The sequence below is a fragment of the Monodelphis domestica genome, chromosome 1, assembly GCF_027887165.1.
Source record: "Monodelphis domestica isolate mMonDom1 chromosome 1, mMonDom1.pri, whole genome shotgun sequence".
Lineage (NCBI taxonomy): Eukaryota > Metazoa > Chordata > Mammalia > Didelphimorphia > Didelphidae > Monodelphis > Monodelphis domestica.
The window spans coordinates 256559494-256578501 of record NC_077227.1 but is presented as its reverse complement, the minus strand read 5'-3'; the positions used below and the strand labels follow the sequence as shown (position 1 = coordinate 256578501).

Genomic DNA, 19008 nt, shown 5'->3' with positions numbered 1-19008 from the left:
GAAAAGCAGTTAAGACTAATGGATTGAAAGAAGATTAAGACACTTTTCTTCTCTCTGATAAAAAGACAGAGAGAAAGAACAAGGAGGAATCATCTTTCCTGGGAGGGGGAGGAAACTACTTTCATCTTTTTCTTATAAAGAAGCTGAAGAGAATTTTGGAGGAGAGATTTTTCTTGTTACCTTAAAGGAATTGAATGATAGAACTGTATTTCCAGAAGTGAGGAGAAGTCATCAATTACAGTGCTGGGTAAGAGGTCACTCTACTAAAACATTGTAAATAATTATTTATATCTTAGTGATATTATTGATTATATTGTTAATATAGTGCATCTCCAATAAGTTTTAGATTCATTTAATCCTAAAATATATCATGATGTATGGAGGGGGGGGTGTAAAATTTTTTTCTCAGTAAGTATGGGGCAAGGTTTTCAACTGAAAGAATGAAAAGAAGAGGAGGTATGGGAGGTTTGAGGAGATAAGAAGAGGTTTAGAATAGATTCCAAAGAGAGAGGGATATGAATCAATTAGGGAGTAGTGAAAGGATTGCCTTGCTGCAATAAGGACCCATTTGAGATTATGTATCTTAGAAAATACAGTAAATGTGGAGTGAGAGAACCTGAGTTCAATTTCTAGCTCAGCTATCTACAATTTATCTTTTCGCCCTTCGGTTTCCTAATTTCTAAATCTACAATCCTATGATCTTTCTTTTCTCAGACTTCACTCTGTTCATTCCTCCCCTCCCACTGATCTCACCCCCCCCCCAACCAACTAATCTTCAGAGCATTTCTAAATTTTCTGTCTCTGCCTGTAGCAGCAGTTCCCAAGGAAGAATAATCAAGAAAGTCATAATAATGATTTGTTCTAAAGTTTGCAAAGCTCTTTCTTCCCAATAATACTATAATGTAGGGTTTTTTGGAGATGATTATCTCCCTTATAAAGTTATTTTAAATCTCTTTGGAGATTATTATCTCTCTCATAAAGTTTTTTTTTAAAAATCTCTCCTTGGAGATCATCTCTCTTTTAAAAATAAAATCTTTTAAAGATCTCTTGGGTCACAGAGCAGTTAAATGAATTTATCTAGGGCCACACAGTATATACAAGTCAATTCTGATCAAGATCAGGAAACTTTCAGCTACATAGATGCTTCCCTCTGCCTCCCGGTAGAGAAAGTTAAACAGTGGCCATCTTTCATGGTATAGAGGAGAACAATAGACATCTGAGGAAGAACTATGCAGGAAATCTGGACATAAGCCAGTCTCAAAGTCTAGAAATAAGAACTTGAAAAGGACCTGACCAGAGGTACCATAGAGGGTGTTAAGGGCTGAAGGTGGGACTATAACCTTAGGACTGGGGACCTTTTAAAACACAAATAAGAATATACTATGCAATTCATTTTCTCAATTAAAAAAATTTTAATGTACCCTTCCCACCCCACCCCCATCAATTCCTTTGGAAGGGGGTGGGATGTTAAGTACAAGGAGAAGGTTAAGGAACACAATTTTCCCACAGGCTCAGGAATGCCCCTTTTGGAAGAATTGGGGTCAACTCACGTTTGATGCACTGGTTGGTGCTGTTGGCAGTCGTCCATCCTGGGCAGCAACGTCCCCCGCAGACGTTCCTCCTGCATGACCACAATAGAATTAAGAGAAAGGCACTCTGGGAACATTTACCTGAAGTCAGTGACCAGCTTCAGATAACCCACATCCCTTTCCCATTGTTGTTCCCTTCTGAAACAGCATACCTTTAGCCGATTTGGGGCTTGTCAGTCAAGTTTTACCCACTGTAAAATGTGGGAGATATCATGTGGTGGGAGCTGGGGAAAGGAAGGTATGAACATAGTAAAAGCTGTCATCTAGTTCTTCGAGATGCTTATGATTTGCAGAGGAATAACAGGACAAAGAGCTATGTAAAAATATGAGAATTATAAATAAGCACACTTAGTGTGATCTCTTTTAAACTATAAGTTTGCTATGGCTGATGCTAGAGTGTGTGGATTAGCTGGTATGAGATGCATCATTAGAGAGTAAAGAGTGTTTCTTTCTTGGATTCAGCATTTCTGCTGTGTATCAGTAACCAAGGGACTCTCCCACTGTACACTCACCTAAGTAGCCTAGGCTCTTTGTTATAAAATACTGGGCATCAATGGAGCTCACTAAGCAGGGTAGTGACACAATTATTCCCATTCTTGAGGAAAAATCACTGGCAGCTGAGTGGAAGAAGTACTGAGAAAGCAGAGGTAGAGACCTGTTAGGAGGTTGTTACAATAATCCAGGCAAGAAATAAAAAGGTCCTGAACTAGGATTGTGGTTCTGTGAGTAGAGAGAGGAGAGAAGAGGGCACAGAAAAGAGATGGACAAAGTGATGGGCCCACATTCAAATGGAAGGAAGGAAAGAAGGAAGGAAGGAAGAGAAGGAAAGAAAGGAAGGAAGGAGGGAAGGAAGGAGAGAAGGGGGAGGGAGGACAAGGAGGGGAGGCAGGGAGAGAGGAAATATTTATGAAGTGCCTACTATGTGTCAGGCACTGTTAAGTCTTTTACAAATATCTCACTTGAAGCTCACAACCCTGGGAAGTAAATTTCTATTATCATCCCCATTTTACAGATGATAAAACTGAGGCAAATAGTGGTTAAGTGACTTGCTCAGGATTACACAGATAGTAAGCACCTAAAATCATATTTAAATTCTTCTGACTCTAGACCCAGTGCTCTGTCCACTGTACCACCTCAATGTCTCTTCAAGGAGAAAGAGAGCTATCTAGACTGATTCAAGGAAATGACAGAGTTCTTTTAATCCAAATTTTCCCCTAAAATGAAAGCCTACCATTTAAAAAATCAATATTCGTCTAGTTGTTGAATAGCTATGAGACATGGGACATGGCTGTCTTTGAAGAATTGAAAATCACCCAGATGGCACATGGGTATGAGTGTCCCACAACACATTAGTTATACACAGGGGATTCTGTAGGAAAGGTAGAGTAAAGGATGTCATCCAAGAAATGTATGTGGGCAAAAGAAGACTGGTTGGTCACATGACAAGAACAAGACCATGTGAACCACTGCTAACCTCACAATGTCAAGAGAAGTTGAGTTGGGGGAGACCCTGTGGTGAGTGTTTGGAAGAGTAAGCATAGGAATCACACAGAATAGATAGCTATGGATGGGTTATGGTCCACATCTTTATAAGGAATCCCTAAATTGATGAAATCACAAATCTATTCAAATATTTCTCTGAGGGAGCCCTCTGAACCAAGGAGCAAATGTTGCTGTAGGCAAATCCTTCCTTGACTTTGGCCTAGCTCTTTGGGGGAAGGGATTATTCCAAGACAGGCTTAAATCCCTGAACTAGAGATGACCCAGAGCTGGGCTAAAGGTCCTGGAGTTGCTTTAGACTAGAGAAGTTCTCCCTAAGGCAAAGAGTTCTTAACTTTTTTTTTTTTTAATATCATGGTCCCACGTGGCAGGCTGGTAAAACAAATCTATGTATTCCTTTGGAAGTCTAGTGAAGTCTATGGAGCCTTCCTCAAAATAGTGGTTTTTAATGTATGAAGTAAAATATGTAAGATTACAAAGAAAACAAATTACTTCAGCAAAATGTTGGTTAAGAACCCCTCTCCTAAAGTCTTTTTGGTCTTTATTTGTCCAGGATCAGACTATCCTTCATTATCACCAACAATTGTCATCGTCAGTCATTTTTGAGCACTATGCTATGAGTATAGTATGGCTTAAGGGGCTTAGGTGAGATTCACCAGAATATTCATCCTCAGGTATTCTCACCTGACAAAGGGTTTCTAAGATGCACCCATTTCACAGTTGCAGAATATAAGTGCTATCCAGACAGGAATGATAGGGTGTTAGGTGATTGAATGAATAAATACTTTATGATGAAGCCTTTCCTCATTTCCCTAGCTGCTAATGTCCCTTCTTCCCCACTCCCACCAATTTCCTTCTACTTGGCACATAGTGCACACTTATAAAATGTTTATCACCTGATTGATGCTTTGAGATCACTAACTGGCAGCACAGTGCATCATGAATCCACCTCCTAGATTTTGGACAAACGTCCTACAAAGGCATTAGATACTTAGTATAAAGGGCCCTGATTCCAAAAGCCTGATATGCCAGTACCATATTGTTTTGATGACCACTGCTTTATAGTACAGTTTAAGATCTGGTACTACAAGGCCACCTTCCTTCACATTTTTTTCATTATTTCCCTGATATTCTTGATCATTTGTTCTTTTTTTTCTAATTCAGTAAAAAAGTTTTTTGGTAATTTGATAGGTATGGCACCAAATAAGAAAATTAATTTGGGCAGGGTTGTCATTTTTATTATGTTAGCTCAAAAGCCTGAAATGGATGGAAGAATTGTCTCAGATGACCAGGGATACAAGAGATGGAAGAAGGCAGTGGAGGGATGAGAATTGGAGAAGTACAGATTTCAGAGGTGAAGAAAAAATGGGTTGAAGAGAAGGAATGAAAATTAAGATCATGTGCAGAGGAAGTATGGTAGAACAGAAGAATGGTCTGTGTGTCCACATTATGGAGGAAAAGGACAGAATCTTTCTCTGGACTATGACGATGAAGATTAGCTAGGAAACTTAAGTTCCTTCTATCCTCCAATCTGTTCAGGGTACAAAGAAACAGAAAAGATGAAGTTATTAGAAGTGACATTGAGGCTAGAACTATTAGAAGGCTGAAACTAGAAGTGGGGAGACCTGTATTAGAGAAAGAGAAGCTAAGAGCTTGGGGGTAGTTCGACGAGAACAAGAGATAAGAAGTCTAGAGTGTCCAGAAGGGCAGAGCTGAGAATGGTGACCATTTTTAAACCTCTCTGTGGACAGCTTTGGGGAGCATCTGGTCCCACTTAGGAGTTGTTTGACATTTGAGTGGACCCCAAAGCCTATGTGGTTTTTGGAGCCTCACAAAGAATTCAAAATAAATTCTTTTGGCTCAAAAAAAATTACAAAACCCAAAAAAACCGAGGCCCATTCCTAGCCTTCTGAACCAACATTAAGGGGAGCTGCCACCCAGGGAGCTCCAGGAATGTCCCCTACAGCCAAGTCACCTCTCTGGCCCATGGCTCAATCTTCCTGAATCAGACATCTCTAGCACCAGCCTCTTCCAGAAGCCTCCCATGCCCTCTAGCATTCTTCTTTCATCACCAAGGTCTATTCCAAGAAAACTAAGTAGGGTGATTGGTCAGTCACACCTTTTCCTGAGTCTTGGCCTCCAATACTTGGAAAAAGTTCCCAGGACCCTCCTAGGGTTTCTAGGAACTGAGTAGAGGGGGGAAAGAAGAGAGGAGCTGGGGGGGGTGTAGAAATGGCATAATCATGTGTAGATTGTTGTTTACTCATTCCGGTTGTATCTGCCTCTTCATGACCCCATTTGGGGTTTTCTTGGCAAAGATCCTGGAGTAGTTTGCCACTTCCTTCTCTAGCTTGTTTTCCAGGTGAGGAAACTGAGGCAAACAAGATTAAATCACTTGTCCAGAGTCACATAGCTAGTGCCCATTTGAAATCAGGTCTTCCTGACTGCAGGCCTGGCATTCTATCCAATGCTCCACCTAGCTGCCCCATCTGTTGATTACTATTTCCTTGTGTGATTACAAGATGTGTCAGATGCTGGGAGGTGAGTGAGAACAAAAGGAATTGGGCTTGATGGACTCAGAGGACACAGAGGTTGTGGGGGGATGAAAGTAAAGGACTATGAATAGCACAGAAACCATCCCAAGAAGTGTGCTGGGGGCAAACATCCCTCTCTCCTACTCTCTTAACAGTTTAGGATATATGCCTTGAGAGCTTGCATTAGGGAGAATGGCCATTTCCAATAATTCCATTAGAGATGAAACACTAAGCTGGATGAACCATGAGTTTGACCCAGGCTCACAAGGTTCCCTGAAGCCAATAGAGATGAACAATAAGCATACAACCAGAGCATCAATTATTTGGGTGCAAATAAAACATGAATTCTCTTGTCACTGCTTACCATAATAAATCAATAGGTTTTATTAAGCATCTTCTGTGCCCTAAGCCCCATGTTACATGCTGGGTTTGGTTTAGGACAAAGATGAAAGAACTCAAGAAGCTTACAATTTACATCCTTTTAGGGGAAACAATTTGTATACCTATTGGGGGCAACTAGGTAGTGAAGTAGAAAGGGTCCTGGACTTAGAACCAAAGAAAACCTGAGTTTAAATACTGCTTCAGATACTGCCTGAGCAAAGCTTTTAAACATTTTTAGGCTCAGTTACCTCATGTGTAAAATGGGCATAATAATAGCACCTACCACACTAGGTTATTATGAGAATCAGTCAAGGTAGCATATGTAAAGTACTTTGCAAACTGTAAAGTGCTATATGAATGCTAATTATTATTTAAAAGATAAATACATTTTAGTTTTGAGGGGGAAAGCAATAGTAGGATGGAGGGGGTCAGGAAAGGCATCATGTGGGACATATCTCTTGAGGTAAAATTTTAAAGTACCTGTATTCAAAGAGTCAGATAAGAGAGATAATTCACATTACTTCCACTGGCCTCTTGTTCCCCATGGGACAAAGGCACAGAGGTGAGAGGTAAAATGTGTGAGGAACAACAAGAGAACTATTGTGTAATAAATTCTATTTTTAGTGTTCTAACACAAGGATGGGGCAGCGGGATGGCTAGGTGCCACATTGGATGGAGTGCTGGGCCTGGATTCAGGAAGATTCATCTTCCAAGTTCAAATCTGATCCTTACTAGCCATGTGACCCTGAACAAGTCACTTAATCCTGTTTGACCCACTTCCTCATCTATAAGATGAGCTAGAGAAAGAAATGGCAAACCACTCTACTATCTTTGCCAAGAAAAACCCCAAATAGGATCACAAAGAGTCAAGCAAGATTAAAAAAAAAAAAACAGAACAACAACAAAACATAAGGATTTCATAATATAGCTTGGCACTGATACCTCATTGCTGAATAAAGAGGCTCTGGGTTTTTGAAGGCTACTCTAGTGGGAGGCAAGCCTTCAGGCTTCACTAAGCTGGAGAAGTGTCCAGCAGAAACCAAAATGGATATGGAGTCAGAAGTCTTCCATTCCATTCCTGACTCTGAAATTTAACTACCAATGAAGTCTACAACCTGAGCAAATCACTTATGCTATTCAGGACGAAGATTCCTCATCTGTAAAATGAAAGAGTTAGATCAAATGACCTCTGAGGTCCCTTCCAAATGGTTCTATAGCCATTGCTACTCACATACCAAGCTCCTAATATCTACAAACCCAACTTTTCTTTTAACCGTTACCTTCCATCTTAGAACCAATACCATGTATTGCCTCCAAGGCAGAAGAGTGGTAAGGGCTAGGCAACTGGGGTTAAGTGACTTGCCCAGAGTCACACAACTAGGACGTGTCTGAGGCCAGATTTAGACCTCCCATATCTGGGGCTGGCTTTAAATTTACTGAACCATCTAGCTTCCCTAACCCCCCAACCCAATTAAAAAAAAAAAAACTCATACATGGGAGGTGGGAGCCAATCATGTGTAGTCATACTCTGAACTTGGTAAACCAAATCCATCCCTCTAGGAAGGCTCCTATGGTCTGGTCAGCCCCTAACCACCTGGACCCCTGATTGGTGGGCCATTCATTGACCAACAATCCAGATTCCTTACCTAGCTAGCACCAAGTCCTAGATCTGACAGATGGAGCCAGCCAGTCAAATAGCCTGGAAATGCTCTAACCACTGTGTCAAAGAGCAAAGGACCAGAGACTTGGGTTGTTCAGTTGCTTCTTGTGTCGCTTTTGAGCTATGAGATGTGGGTTCAGTGGGGGAGCCCCTTTACTTGTGTTGTATTGACTCCTGTCATTTTGAGGTGCCTTCTAAAGATCAGTTTGGAAGGCTAGTCAGAGCTGTTTGGGCTTTTGCTGCTACTAAGCCGCCATCTTGAGCTATGTGATGTTGGGCAAGTTATTTCACCTACCTTGGTTTCCTCCTCAGTAAAGGAAATGGTTGGACTAAATAAGCCTTGAAATTGTATGAAGAGTAAACCACGAGATAGGCCAGTCCCCTAGGAACAGAACGTGGCTGTTTCTGATTTCACCGCCAGATGGCACTTTGCTTTCAGTGCTAAACTGCCAGTGGGCAAGCTCTCAGAAATCAGCCTTTACTCACAGTGGATATGAGATCCTAGGATCAAAGCCTTGGAATTAGGAGGGATCTTAGAAATCTAGTCTAACAACCGCACTTTGTAGATGAAGAAAGGAAGGAAGCTCCAGGGGCTCTGGCAGCCTCCTCACGGTCACACAGGGCATAAGTGGCAGATCAGGGGATGTGTAAGCCAGGATCTCTGACTCCATACCTCCTTCCACTGTACCAGATGGAAAAGATGAATGAAGTAATAAGATCACTTCCACTCAGGCCCCCAAAGGCCATTAGAGAGTGATAGCCTAGAATTGGGGGGAAGCAGCTTTCACCTTTACCAAGATGAGCACACAAGTAATGTCTTATGTCACTGTGTGCATAGGAAGTGTGGACTTGCTTTAAATAGTGAATTGGCCATACTTTACAAGGAATCCCTGTGTAAACACATTTGTCATCATCAGATGAATTTTCCTTAAGTATCACTTTGTGCATACCTCTTTCCAAGGACTCTCAAACTCTCCAATCTTCCACTTAGGATGCTTCATAACCTACACTGATCTACCTGTTCTGCTTATCACCATGTTTTACCTTTGCTACTCCCCATCCCACCCCTATATATTCTCTGATCCAGTAGCACTGCCTTTTTGTTGTTCCTAGTCCAAGATAATCTATCTGCCAACTCCGGGCAATTTCACTTATGGTCTCCCAAGTCTGGAATTCTTTCCTTCCTGATCTCTGCTCCCTGGCTTCTTCCCTAGCTTCCTTAAAGTCCCAGATAAAATTTCACCTTCTATAGGAAGCCTTTCCCAAGTCCCATCAAAGCTAGTGCTTTCCCTCTGAAATAGCTCCAATTTATCCTACCCATAGTTTATCCATAGCTGTTTGAATGTTGTCTCCTTTCATTAGATTGTGAGTTTCTTGAGAGAACAGAACATCTTTTGCCATTTTTTTTATTCCTTGTGCTTAGCATGGTGTCTATCAGATATCAGATGCTTAACATAGTCTACATTGGATATTAGATGTTTAATAAATGTTAATTTACTGACTGATTCTATAGTTCAACTGAATTTGTCTCCTTACCTGTGCACTTAAAAAAAAAGAAAAGAAAGTCCTTACCTTTGTTTTAGAATTGATCCTAAGTATTGGTGCCAAGGGAAGAAGAGCAGTAAGTAAGGTATCAGCCATTGGGGTCAAGTGGCTTGCCCAGGATCACACAGTTAGGAAGTGTCTGAAGTCAAATTTTAATTCAGGACCTCCTATGTCCAGGTCTGGCTCTCTATCCAATGAGTTACCTGGCTGCCTCTTATCTGTGTATTTTTGCTGACCTCATCAACCCTTTTTAAACTGTCTTTTCTCTCATGCCCTCCTGCCACCTCTCAACTGTTCCCTAATAGTCTCAGTTACAATGATCACTCCTCCCCTGGAATTACTAGAGCATTTTCTCCTAAAGAACCACTTAGGGGACACTTGCCAAAGGTTATTGGCAATTCTTGCTGGTTTTTACTCTATTCTCCCAAATCTGTTGTTCAATCTACAAATCTGTGAGCTATGCCTCATGCATCTTGGCATCCTCAGAGCATTCCCCAAGTTAGAAATACTACTTCTACCTCAAATCTCTCCATTCTGTCTGGAACTCTCCTTTTCATGTAACTTTTACTGTAGTAACTGGTATATATCAGTCCTCCTACTAATTTGTAAAAACTCCAAGGACTGTGCCTTGTTACATCTTTGTAATCTATAATGTCAGCATAATAAAAGATGCTTAAGAAATGTTTGTTGAATTCTTGAATTTGTCAAACCTCATCCACATTCAAAAACTTTGTTATTAGTGAAGATGGTGAAGGAAAACATGAAACTGGTTATGAAAACTCAGACTATCCAAAAGCCTACTGGCTGGGGGTAGGGTTGTTAAGGTGGGAAAATCAATGTGTATTATCAGTGTTGATTCAGATATTACTGCTTTGGAATGTGTGGGGTAATGGAAATCTCTCACTAGCTAGCCTCCCTAGGCTTCAGATTTCTAATCTGTAAAAAGATCAATTGGAACAGATATCTTCTGAGGTCCTTTCTATTGCCCTCATTTTACAGAGAAGGAAACTGAGGCCCAAAGAGTTTAAGTGACTTAACCCAAATCATATGGGTAGCATAGCCAGGAGGATTCAAATTCTGGCCCTAGACTTAAAATTCAGTCCTACAGCTTTCCACTGTACTACCTTTCTACTTCCTCCAACTCTCAGAGCCTCTGATAGGTGGCAAAAAGTTTAGATGAAACCTACCTGAGGGATGTGAAGAACACAAACACCCAGAAATATTGGGGGGGGGGAGAGAATCCCATTACAATCCTGCTAACAAGTGAGTGAGTACTACTGAATAGGCAACACTGATCACTGAAAATATTATCTTCTATACAGACAAGCTGCATAATTTATGTGTGTGTAGTTAGATAGATGGGGGGGGGCAAAAGAGAGAGAAAGATCAGAGAGACAGATAGATAGCTAGACAGAGAGAGAGAGAAACAGATGGATGTAGAGAGACAGATGAATGGAGAGAAAGAGAATGATGGATGGATGGAGAGAGACAGACAGAGAGAGAGAGAGAGAGAGAGAGAGAGAGAGAGAGAGATTTAATGAAACAATGTCGGAGAATGGTTTGCCATTTCTCCATGGAAATACAAGTAAAATCAAGATTTCTAAATCAGTCCAGCCAATCTTTGGGGTCCAAGTGGAATGCACAAATTGGATGAAGAGTTAGGGAATCCTTGGCCAGCTGACCCCCACAGCATTGCCAACTCCCAATGACAAGGGGTTCACCTCAGGAGGCACCTGTCAGGCTCCAGGCACAAGTCTAGCACACAGTTGTTTAAAATGTGCAATGGCATCTACAGCCTAGACAGGAGAAGGTCACAGAGCTGAGCCAGCAGAGGGAGCGTGGAAACCGTGAGTTCTCATGGGGAAGCAGAACTGGGAGGCATGAGTGAAAGAAGAGTATTACAGTGGGAGGATAAGAAGAAAATGTGAATTTATCTGTATGTTGTTGGAGACAGCTCAGTTCCACAAAGAGGATTCTGAGGAGCAAGCATGGGTGCACACACACACAGTCGGCCCAAATCTAAAATGTATAGATTTCCTTCTGTTCCCATGTAGTACACTCTTACTAAACTTCATTTCCCGCGTCCCCTCCCCACCCCCATTCTCTTTTTAAATCGTGTCCTCTTGAACGCATTCAGACAAACCCACGCGTCCAGACAAACACCAAACTTTCCTTCGGAAAATGATTCCCAAAATAGGATTGTTCTCCTCTTACAGCACTACCAATGCACTCCACTTGGTGAATGCCGACCTCCGCACCTCCTAGATCCCTACTCCAGTCTAGCCCCCACGCTCCCGTCCCACACATCCCTGAGGGGCCACCGCTCCGGTATTCCAGCGTAACAGTACACCATGCGAATAGTTGGTAAAGAAAATTTTCAGTCTCTTGTTCATCCTGCCCGCTACACCGAGGCATGCCTGGACGTCGGGCACTTTTTTCCCTCAGACTGAGCAGAGTTCTTTTTTCTCAACTGAATTGTGGTGTGCAAACACTTCGGGGTTTCGAGAGTTAAATTAGAGGGGAGAATGAAACTGAGGGCAGGGTAGAGAAGCTAAGCTCGGACAGCTGAGGAGGGGCAGCTCTCTAACAGCGGCTCAAAGTTTGGGTCTAGGCTCTAGGGACGAAGCAGGTGCCGGTGGTAAGGGGGTAGGGAGGGAGAGGGAGAGAGAGGGAGAGAGAGAGAGAGAGAGAGAGAGAGAGAGAGAGAGAGAGAGAGAGAGAGAGAGAGAGAGAGAGAGAGAGAGAGAGAGAGAGAGAGAGAGAGAGAGAGAGAGAGAGAGAGAGAGAGAGAGAGAGAGAGAGAGAGAGAGAGATGACAGATAGAGACAGGCATATAGATTAGATACAGACAGATAGATAGATGGATGGATGGATGGACAGACAGACAGATGATAGATGGATAGAGATAACAGAGAGATATCACCTCTTGCCCCTTCCTACCCCCTTGCTATATAGATATCTAGAGATAGAATCCAAAATATTTATACATGTTTACACTTATGCAAGTACATGCATATATGGGGATATATAACTTGGGTAAGGAACTACCCGAAAGTAGTAACTAAACACCCATACACACACTCTTGGGCTTACCCCATCAGTCGCCCTCGGGACGACGGCGGGGGCGGGGGTGCAGCCCGGACTCTCTGCCCGGTCCGAGGGCGCTGTAGAGTGGAGGCAGTCCTGGCCAGCGATGGGTTCTGCTGTCGTAGAGTGACTGCGGACATCTGGACAGGTGGCAGGACTCTACGGATCTGTTGTGCTCTCTGAAGCCTCCTGAAATCCCCGTCGGTAGGGTTCCTCAGGTGTCCCCAACCTGGCTGGGGTAGGTCTCCATGCTGCTGACCTGGACCAAGCCCTCCTTGCTCCCGGAACAGGCTGTACACCTTGCCTACAGTCGCCCCGGAGTGACTAACCCCAGGACGCCGAAGCCGGCTCCGGTCCCTGCCCGCGGGCTCGTACCTCCCCCCGAGATCCCTCTGTGCATCACCCATACCCACAAAGAGAGCCAAAGTCAAGGGCAGAAAACTTCTCCAGTAGCTACCCATAGTTGGTCTCGGGCAAGAAGAACTCAGCGGACAACCAGCTGCAGCGGCCACATGTAGCGCCGGCAGCAGCTGCAAGTGGGGCTCTAGAGCTCCAGGTCTAGGCAGCCAGGAGATGCTTGCCTTGATCGCCTCTCAGACTCACTTTCCACCCAGCAATTACTGTCCCAAAACGGCCACCCAATCAGGGGGTTAGGAAAAGGGGAGAGCTGCGGGCTCGGGCAGCACCGGGATAATCGAGAATTCTTCCGAATTCTGTTCTCATTCCTTTCCCCTTGACTTCACGTTCAGCCGTGTGCCCCCAGCCCACTGCGCACAATGCTGCTTGCACCTTCTGGTCTCTCCCCTTGTCACTGCAATCTCGGGAGAGGATGTGGAGGGTTTTATTTTTGGAAACCTCCCACTTTTTTTCCCCCAGTCTCTTTTATCCACACTATTGCCCCCCTCCTTGGAGAGACGGCTCAGCCTCCTCATTACGGGAGAGAGGGAGGAATTCCAGTAACACCCACTTTGGCACTGCGAAGCGTACAAGAGGCTGAGGGGGATTAACCCCTGAAGCACTGGGGAAAGGCGGGTCCCCTGTTCCAAGCTTGACCCAAGAGCATGCAGGGTAGGTGAACCTGTTGAGATTGTGAGTGAAGGGGCATCCCCCACCTGTTCCAGGCAGCCCTGGCTGTTTTTTTTCTCCTCCCTCTGACCCTCACCTTTTCAGGGCTTTCTTTGGAGCTAGTGGTGAATTCTGGTGATTCCCGCACACCTTGTAACGGAATCGACTGGTACATGAGAAAGGGTGACGGGTCCTGGACCCGAGACACAGAAACTCCTCCTAACTACAATCTCTTCCCAGAGAGCTGATAGCACTCGGGTCCAATGCCACATGATGCACATGGCTAGAAGATGGTCCCGAACTCTCTTGCCTCCGCCTTCCCCGGGGCATAAAGGGGCTTTTAGACTCTGACTTGAGCAGTATGCCCCCTAGTGGAATTGGCTGGCTTTTTCATTCAGAGCTACAGTATATTAAAGGATTGCCCAGCCACAGTCAATCAGCCAGAAGTTCAAAGTACTTTCCCACTAGAATCTCATTCATTCGACACAGTTAAAATTTTTGAGTCCTCGATCATTGCAATCTACTTATGAGATGAAGTCAGTGTTAGAGACGTGTGTGTGTTGTCTGGAGTGAGGGTGGGGTGGGCGTTATTCCTAGGGTAGGTGACATCCATTTTTGCAATGGCACTAAGTCATATAAGAAGACAGTGACAAAATGGAGGATAAAATTCAAGCTTCCTGATCATGAAGACTTCCTTAATCTTCTTCTTTCCCTTCCCCCACGCTGGAAGTAATGCCCTCTGAACTCCCACAAGCTCTCTGTCTTCTGAACTCCCTTAGTATTTTATACATACTTTTCATGTGGTACTTACCACACTCTATCTTGTATTATATTTAGAACATGTAATTTCCCTTCTAGCTTGTAAATTTCTTTTATATGCATTTCTAATTACATCATCCAGATTTATTATTTCTGAATTTTTTTTATTTCTTTTCCCCTTGAAAATACTCTAGAAAGTACAGGTTTATGTTCTAAAAGGGGAAGGGAGTGGGGAGACAGTGGAAAAAAGGAAAACAGGAAGAGGATGCCAGGCCGGAGCTTTCAGTCATGTAGGTGATTAACTATAATTAATAAGTTAAATAGTTAATCTTTATTGATTATCTCTCATTTATACTGTATAAATCTTGTTTGTACAGAGTTGTTTGCATGCTTTGAGCTCCTCAAAAGCAAGGTCTGTCTCTTGCTTTTCTTTGTATACCTATAAGGCTTAGCACATAATAGGTACTTAAATATTGTCTGACTGACTGTCCTTTGCTTCATAAAAGGAGGAGACAGATAATCAGGTTCATAGGATCACTGGCTTATGGCCAGAAAGGACCTTATGGGTCATCTAGTCTAATCACCAAATCTTATAAATGAGGAAACTGAAGAAATGGAAACATCAGATCTAGGAACACAAGCTAGCTCTGAGGCCAAGGGGGTCCAGGAGGCCCAGCGGGCCAGAGTGAGGTTCTGGAATCAGTGGACATTTTTTAAATAGTGAAATGTACTATAGTAGCCTAAAGGGTATGGAAAGAGGAGAGAAAAGGAAAAAGAGAACAGGTTTGTATGCTAAATAAATTTGGGAAGATCTGGAATACCAAGTTCAAGGAAAGCCTAGAAAATATAGATCACAAAAGAATAAAGCAAAAACCTCATCACCCTCAAGTTCCCATCAGCCTTGGAATTCTACCTCATCACTGTCCTCTACTTCTGATTGTTCAATGGACCCATGAGCTCTAAACTCCATTTAAGAGGGAGCACAGATCTGAACATCTCATTTCTCACCCAGCTGCACTATTTTGGGACTTCTCTGATTTTTGGGTATCTTCCCTGGCCATCCCTCCTAACTCCCCCACTTTTGAGTTTTCTTTCTTTTCTCTGTTTCCATATTGTCTTCTGTCAATTAGGGGAAAGAAATTATGCCAGCACTACTCATCCATCTCCTGGGCCTGTTGCAGCAAGTAATTTATCACTGAAAAGGGAAAAAAAAATCCTTTTTTCTTCCCTGTTAGATGATAAGCACCTTGAGGGCAGGAACTGTTCCCCCTCCCCCAATTTTTGTATCCCCAGAACTTAACATAGTCCCTGTTATATAATTAGCACTTAATAAATGTTTATTGACTGACTCATTGAGGGGTACACAGTTACAATATAAAAGGCAATCAGGAAGGATGGTGGAAAAAGGTGAAACTACCATTGGAGTTCTGGTAGAAATGGGTACCTTTACCTAGCAGAGAGTTTGGTGGGTTTTTAAAAAGTTTTTGTTTGAGTCAAATAGTACTAAGATTTGGGGGAAGTAAGTAGGGATCCTGGAGCTGGAGAATGGTACTGATTCACATTTAGTAGGATGACAGAACCCCCCATCAGCAAGAAAGAGCCTTTCTGCCATATTTTGACAGGGTGACTCAAGGGTTTTGAGCTTCCCTGGGGCTTTTTTCTTTAGCAGGGTGGAGAGGCTAGTGAGCTCCTTACCCCTTGGGCAAGATTCCCTGGACCAGCTTCAAGGGGAAGAAACTAGTGCAAGCTTACTCATGTCAGAGAGTTTTGAGGTTCAGGGAAAGCTCCTTTGTAAAAACTTTCCCATTCTACCCACTTCCCCTCCCACCAAGATTCCCCTGGGAGAATGGGAGAATGGAGTGGCAAACAAGGAAAAGGCAATCACCAAGGAGCAGAATACTCTAGACCACATTTTTTTGGTCTATGAGAGACAGCATGATCTAATGAAAGAATACTGGACTTGAGGCTGGAGAAGGAAGAAAAGAAACATTTAAAAAATGTACCATGTGCAGAGCTTTGTGCTAAGCCACTTTACAATTATTATCTCATTTGATCCTCCTAACAATCCTCAGAAGTAAGTGTCATTATTTCCATCTTTACTGATGAGGAAACTGAGGCAGACAGGAATTTAAATGACTCACTAAGGGTCACACCACTAGTATCTGAGGTCAAATTTGAACTGAAGTCTTCCCACCTCTAGGCCAGAGCTCTATCCAATGTTCCACCAAAGTCATCTCCCACTAAAGAAACATTGGTTTGACCCCTGCCTCTGAAATCTGCAAGTGTTGTTATCATGGGCAAACCACTGTATATCTGAGCTTCAGTTTCATCATTTATAAAATGAGGAATCTTAACATCTGTAGAAAATATCTCCCCCTGAGATAACCCACAGCACTGGCAAACATTTAAGTGTCAGCTATTAGTATGAGAGGGAAGGAAGAAGAGGACAAAGAATGCCAGTTACCGGCTATCTCCTTCCTTGAGGAGATTCTGGTCCTAAGAGCTTAAGAGCCAAATTATTTCCCACAGCCCTGAGGCATGTTGATTGGTAAAGGAGAGGCAGGAATAAGAGAATCTCTGAGAAGAAATGATGAAATATTCACAGTATTAACACTTTGTACTTTTCAGAGTTCAGGCACATCTGTGGCCTCATTATATTCCCACAATTTTAGAGCTGTTGTTATTAGGTCCATTTTATGGATGAAGAAAATGGAGACATAGAAGTGACCAGCCCAGGTTTATCTACCCCACTACATAGCTAAGGCAGAACCTAACTGATCAGAATATAGGATCAGAGGGTTTAAAACTGACAAGGACCTTAGAAGAGATCATCATCTTCATTTTACACATAAAAAAAGTTTTAAAGACTCATCCAAGATTGCTCCATATGTAAAAGCAAGAATTCAAAACTGAATTCTGACTCCAGATCTGATGTTCTTCCCGTTTCTTCCTGTTCCATGACATTGCCTTCAAATATCCTCTTTAACTATTCCTTACTTTCCTAGTGGCTGCTATCTGATATACTCTCACCTACTTGGTTCTTCCCTAAGACAGTATTTGTAATTTACTCAAGGCCTCCTCATTACTATGGGGGTGGGAGGGAGCAGTTTAACCCCTAAGTGTCATTTCATGGACCATGGAGTCTCTCTCACTACTCTGCTCAGGAGTTGTTGGACACTACTCTGCCATGCTCTGTCTAGTCTTAGACACTGGATCTTTTGTAACCTTCCTTCTCTATTCAGTGGCACCATTTGGTCTGATAGTATCCTTCCTCCCCATTTTTGATACTATTATTTCTCTCCTAATTTCAGATCTTCCCCAGGCTCCCAAGACCAGAAACCCTGGAGTCATCCTTGTCCTTGAGCTACTTTTTCCTCCTGTGTGTCCAAGACATTATTATTACTCCATCTCCCTTGTCTATACATTTGGAATTCTGCCACCCACTCAGTCTTTCACCCAGCCTCCACCCCAGCCAAAACTCTTACACACAAATGTTCTTCCTTCATTTATAGGATCAGCTATCCCATTCCTTCTCTAGTGGCTCTTGTAACTTCCCACCCTGTACTCCCAGGGCCCACAATGACTGAATGATCTACTCTAAATAAATGATATCATCCCACACATAGTACTTTTTCTGAATGCCTTCTTCTTCATCATGATTGCCGCTCCCCTGATGTGAGTTTATCGATGCTGCTCTTCAGAATCTCCCATTTCCAAAACCACCTTTAGTAGGCCCTCAGGTGTCTAATTGGCTCACCCTGACCCAAGCTGGGACTACCATTTCCTCTCATTCATTCATCAAATGAGTGAATGAATGAGTGAGGGGCAACCTGGGATCTGGACTCTAGATGTGGAGGCAGGAGACACATGCATTCCAGATTCACTTGCTTAGTAGTTGTAGCAAATCTCTTAACCTGTATGGATCTCAGGTTCTTCCATTATGATACAGAAATAATCATTCTTGCACTTAGGGTTATTGTGAGAAAAGTGTGTTGCAAATGTCTTAATAATATCTTAATAAATGTGAAATTTTATTTCCCCTCAAACATTAAACATTTATTAGACATCTATCACATATTTGAGCACTATGCTAGATGGAGGAAATGTAAAGTTTAGGTAAGGTATGGTCCCATCCTTCAAAGAACTCACAATGTGATAAGACACCAACACAAATGGCTATAATACACAATATTATGTGATAACTATATTATCAAAGCACAAAACAAAATGCCATGGGGAAGGATGTTAGAGATTGAGTAGAGAAGGAGATTGCTAGTTGGTGTTCATTGACAGACTTTCCTAAAACAACAACTACTACTATATATGACACACTTTTAAGTTTAGTTTAATTAATCCATCACTTCCTTAAGCATAGGCCAGTGGTATTAAATTCAAATAGAAATATATCCCTGTGGGCCACATATTGACTCAGAAAATCACAAATTAACTATGTCATACTGTATTTTATTTATTTTGTTCAACATTTCTCAACTGCATATTAAACCCTGCTCTGTTAGTTTTGTTCACCTTTCACCTTAAGGCTGCTAGTTTGACTCCTCTGGACAATCAATCAAACCTAGATGTGTAGCATGTGTCCATTTCCAAGATATAAATGCTCACTCTGAAAATGTAACAATCAGGTCAAAGCTGGTTCCAGCACTCCCTTAGGCCGGGAAACAATGATGACAAAAGGCACTGCTCTCCAGGCTTCTTCTCTTGCTTTTCCTCTCTTGATCCAGTCCACCAAGATCAAAGTCCTGGGAACTTTGACCTCCTTTCTCATCCCATTGCTTCCTCCCCAACAACTCTGGGGCTCTGACCCTTGGGAAGCTCTCTGGTTCTAACGGTCTCCTGCTTGGCCCATGACTCATTCCTCCTCTGCTTCTAT

The 19008-nt window shown here is 42.7% G+C and overlaps 1 protein-coding gene across 1 annotated transcript in view; it reads right to left on the bottom strand.

The window, feature by feature from the left end:
• Window positions 1-13155, bottom strand: part of LTBP2 (latent transforming growth factor beta binding protein 2) — a 190793-nt gene extending 177638 nt beyond the window's left edge. The window contains exons 1-2 of the mRNA XM_007472818.2: window positions 12303-13155; window positions 1551-1621 (exon numbers count right to left, since the gene is read on the bottom strand). Of these exons, the coding sequence (XP_007472880.2) occupies window positions 1551-1621; window positions 12303-12757 (526 nt within the window). The 5' untranslated portion in view covers window positions 12758-13155. The remainder of the gene's footprint in view (window positions 1-1550; window positions 1622-12302) is intronic.
• Between the last annotated feature and the right edge of the window lie 5853 nt (window positions 13156-19008).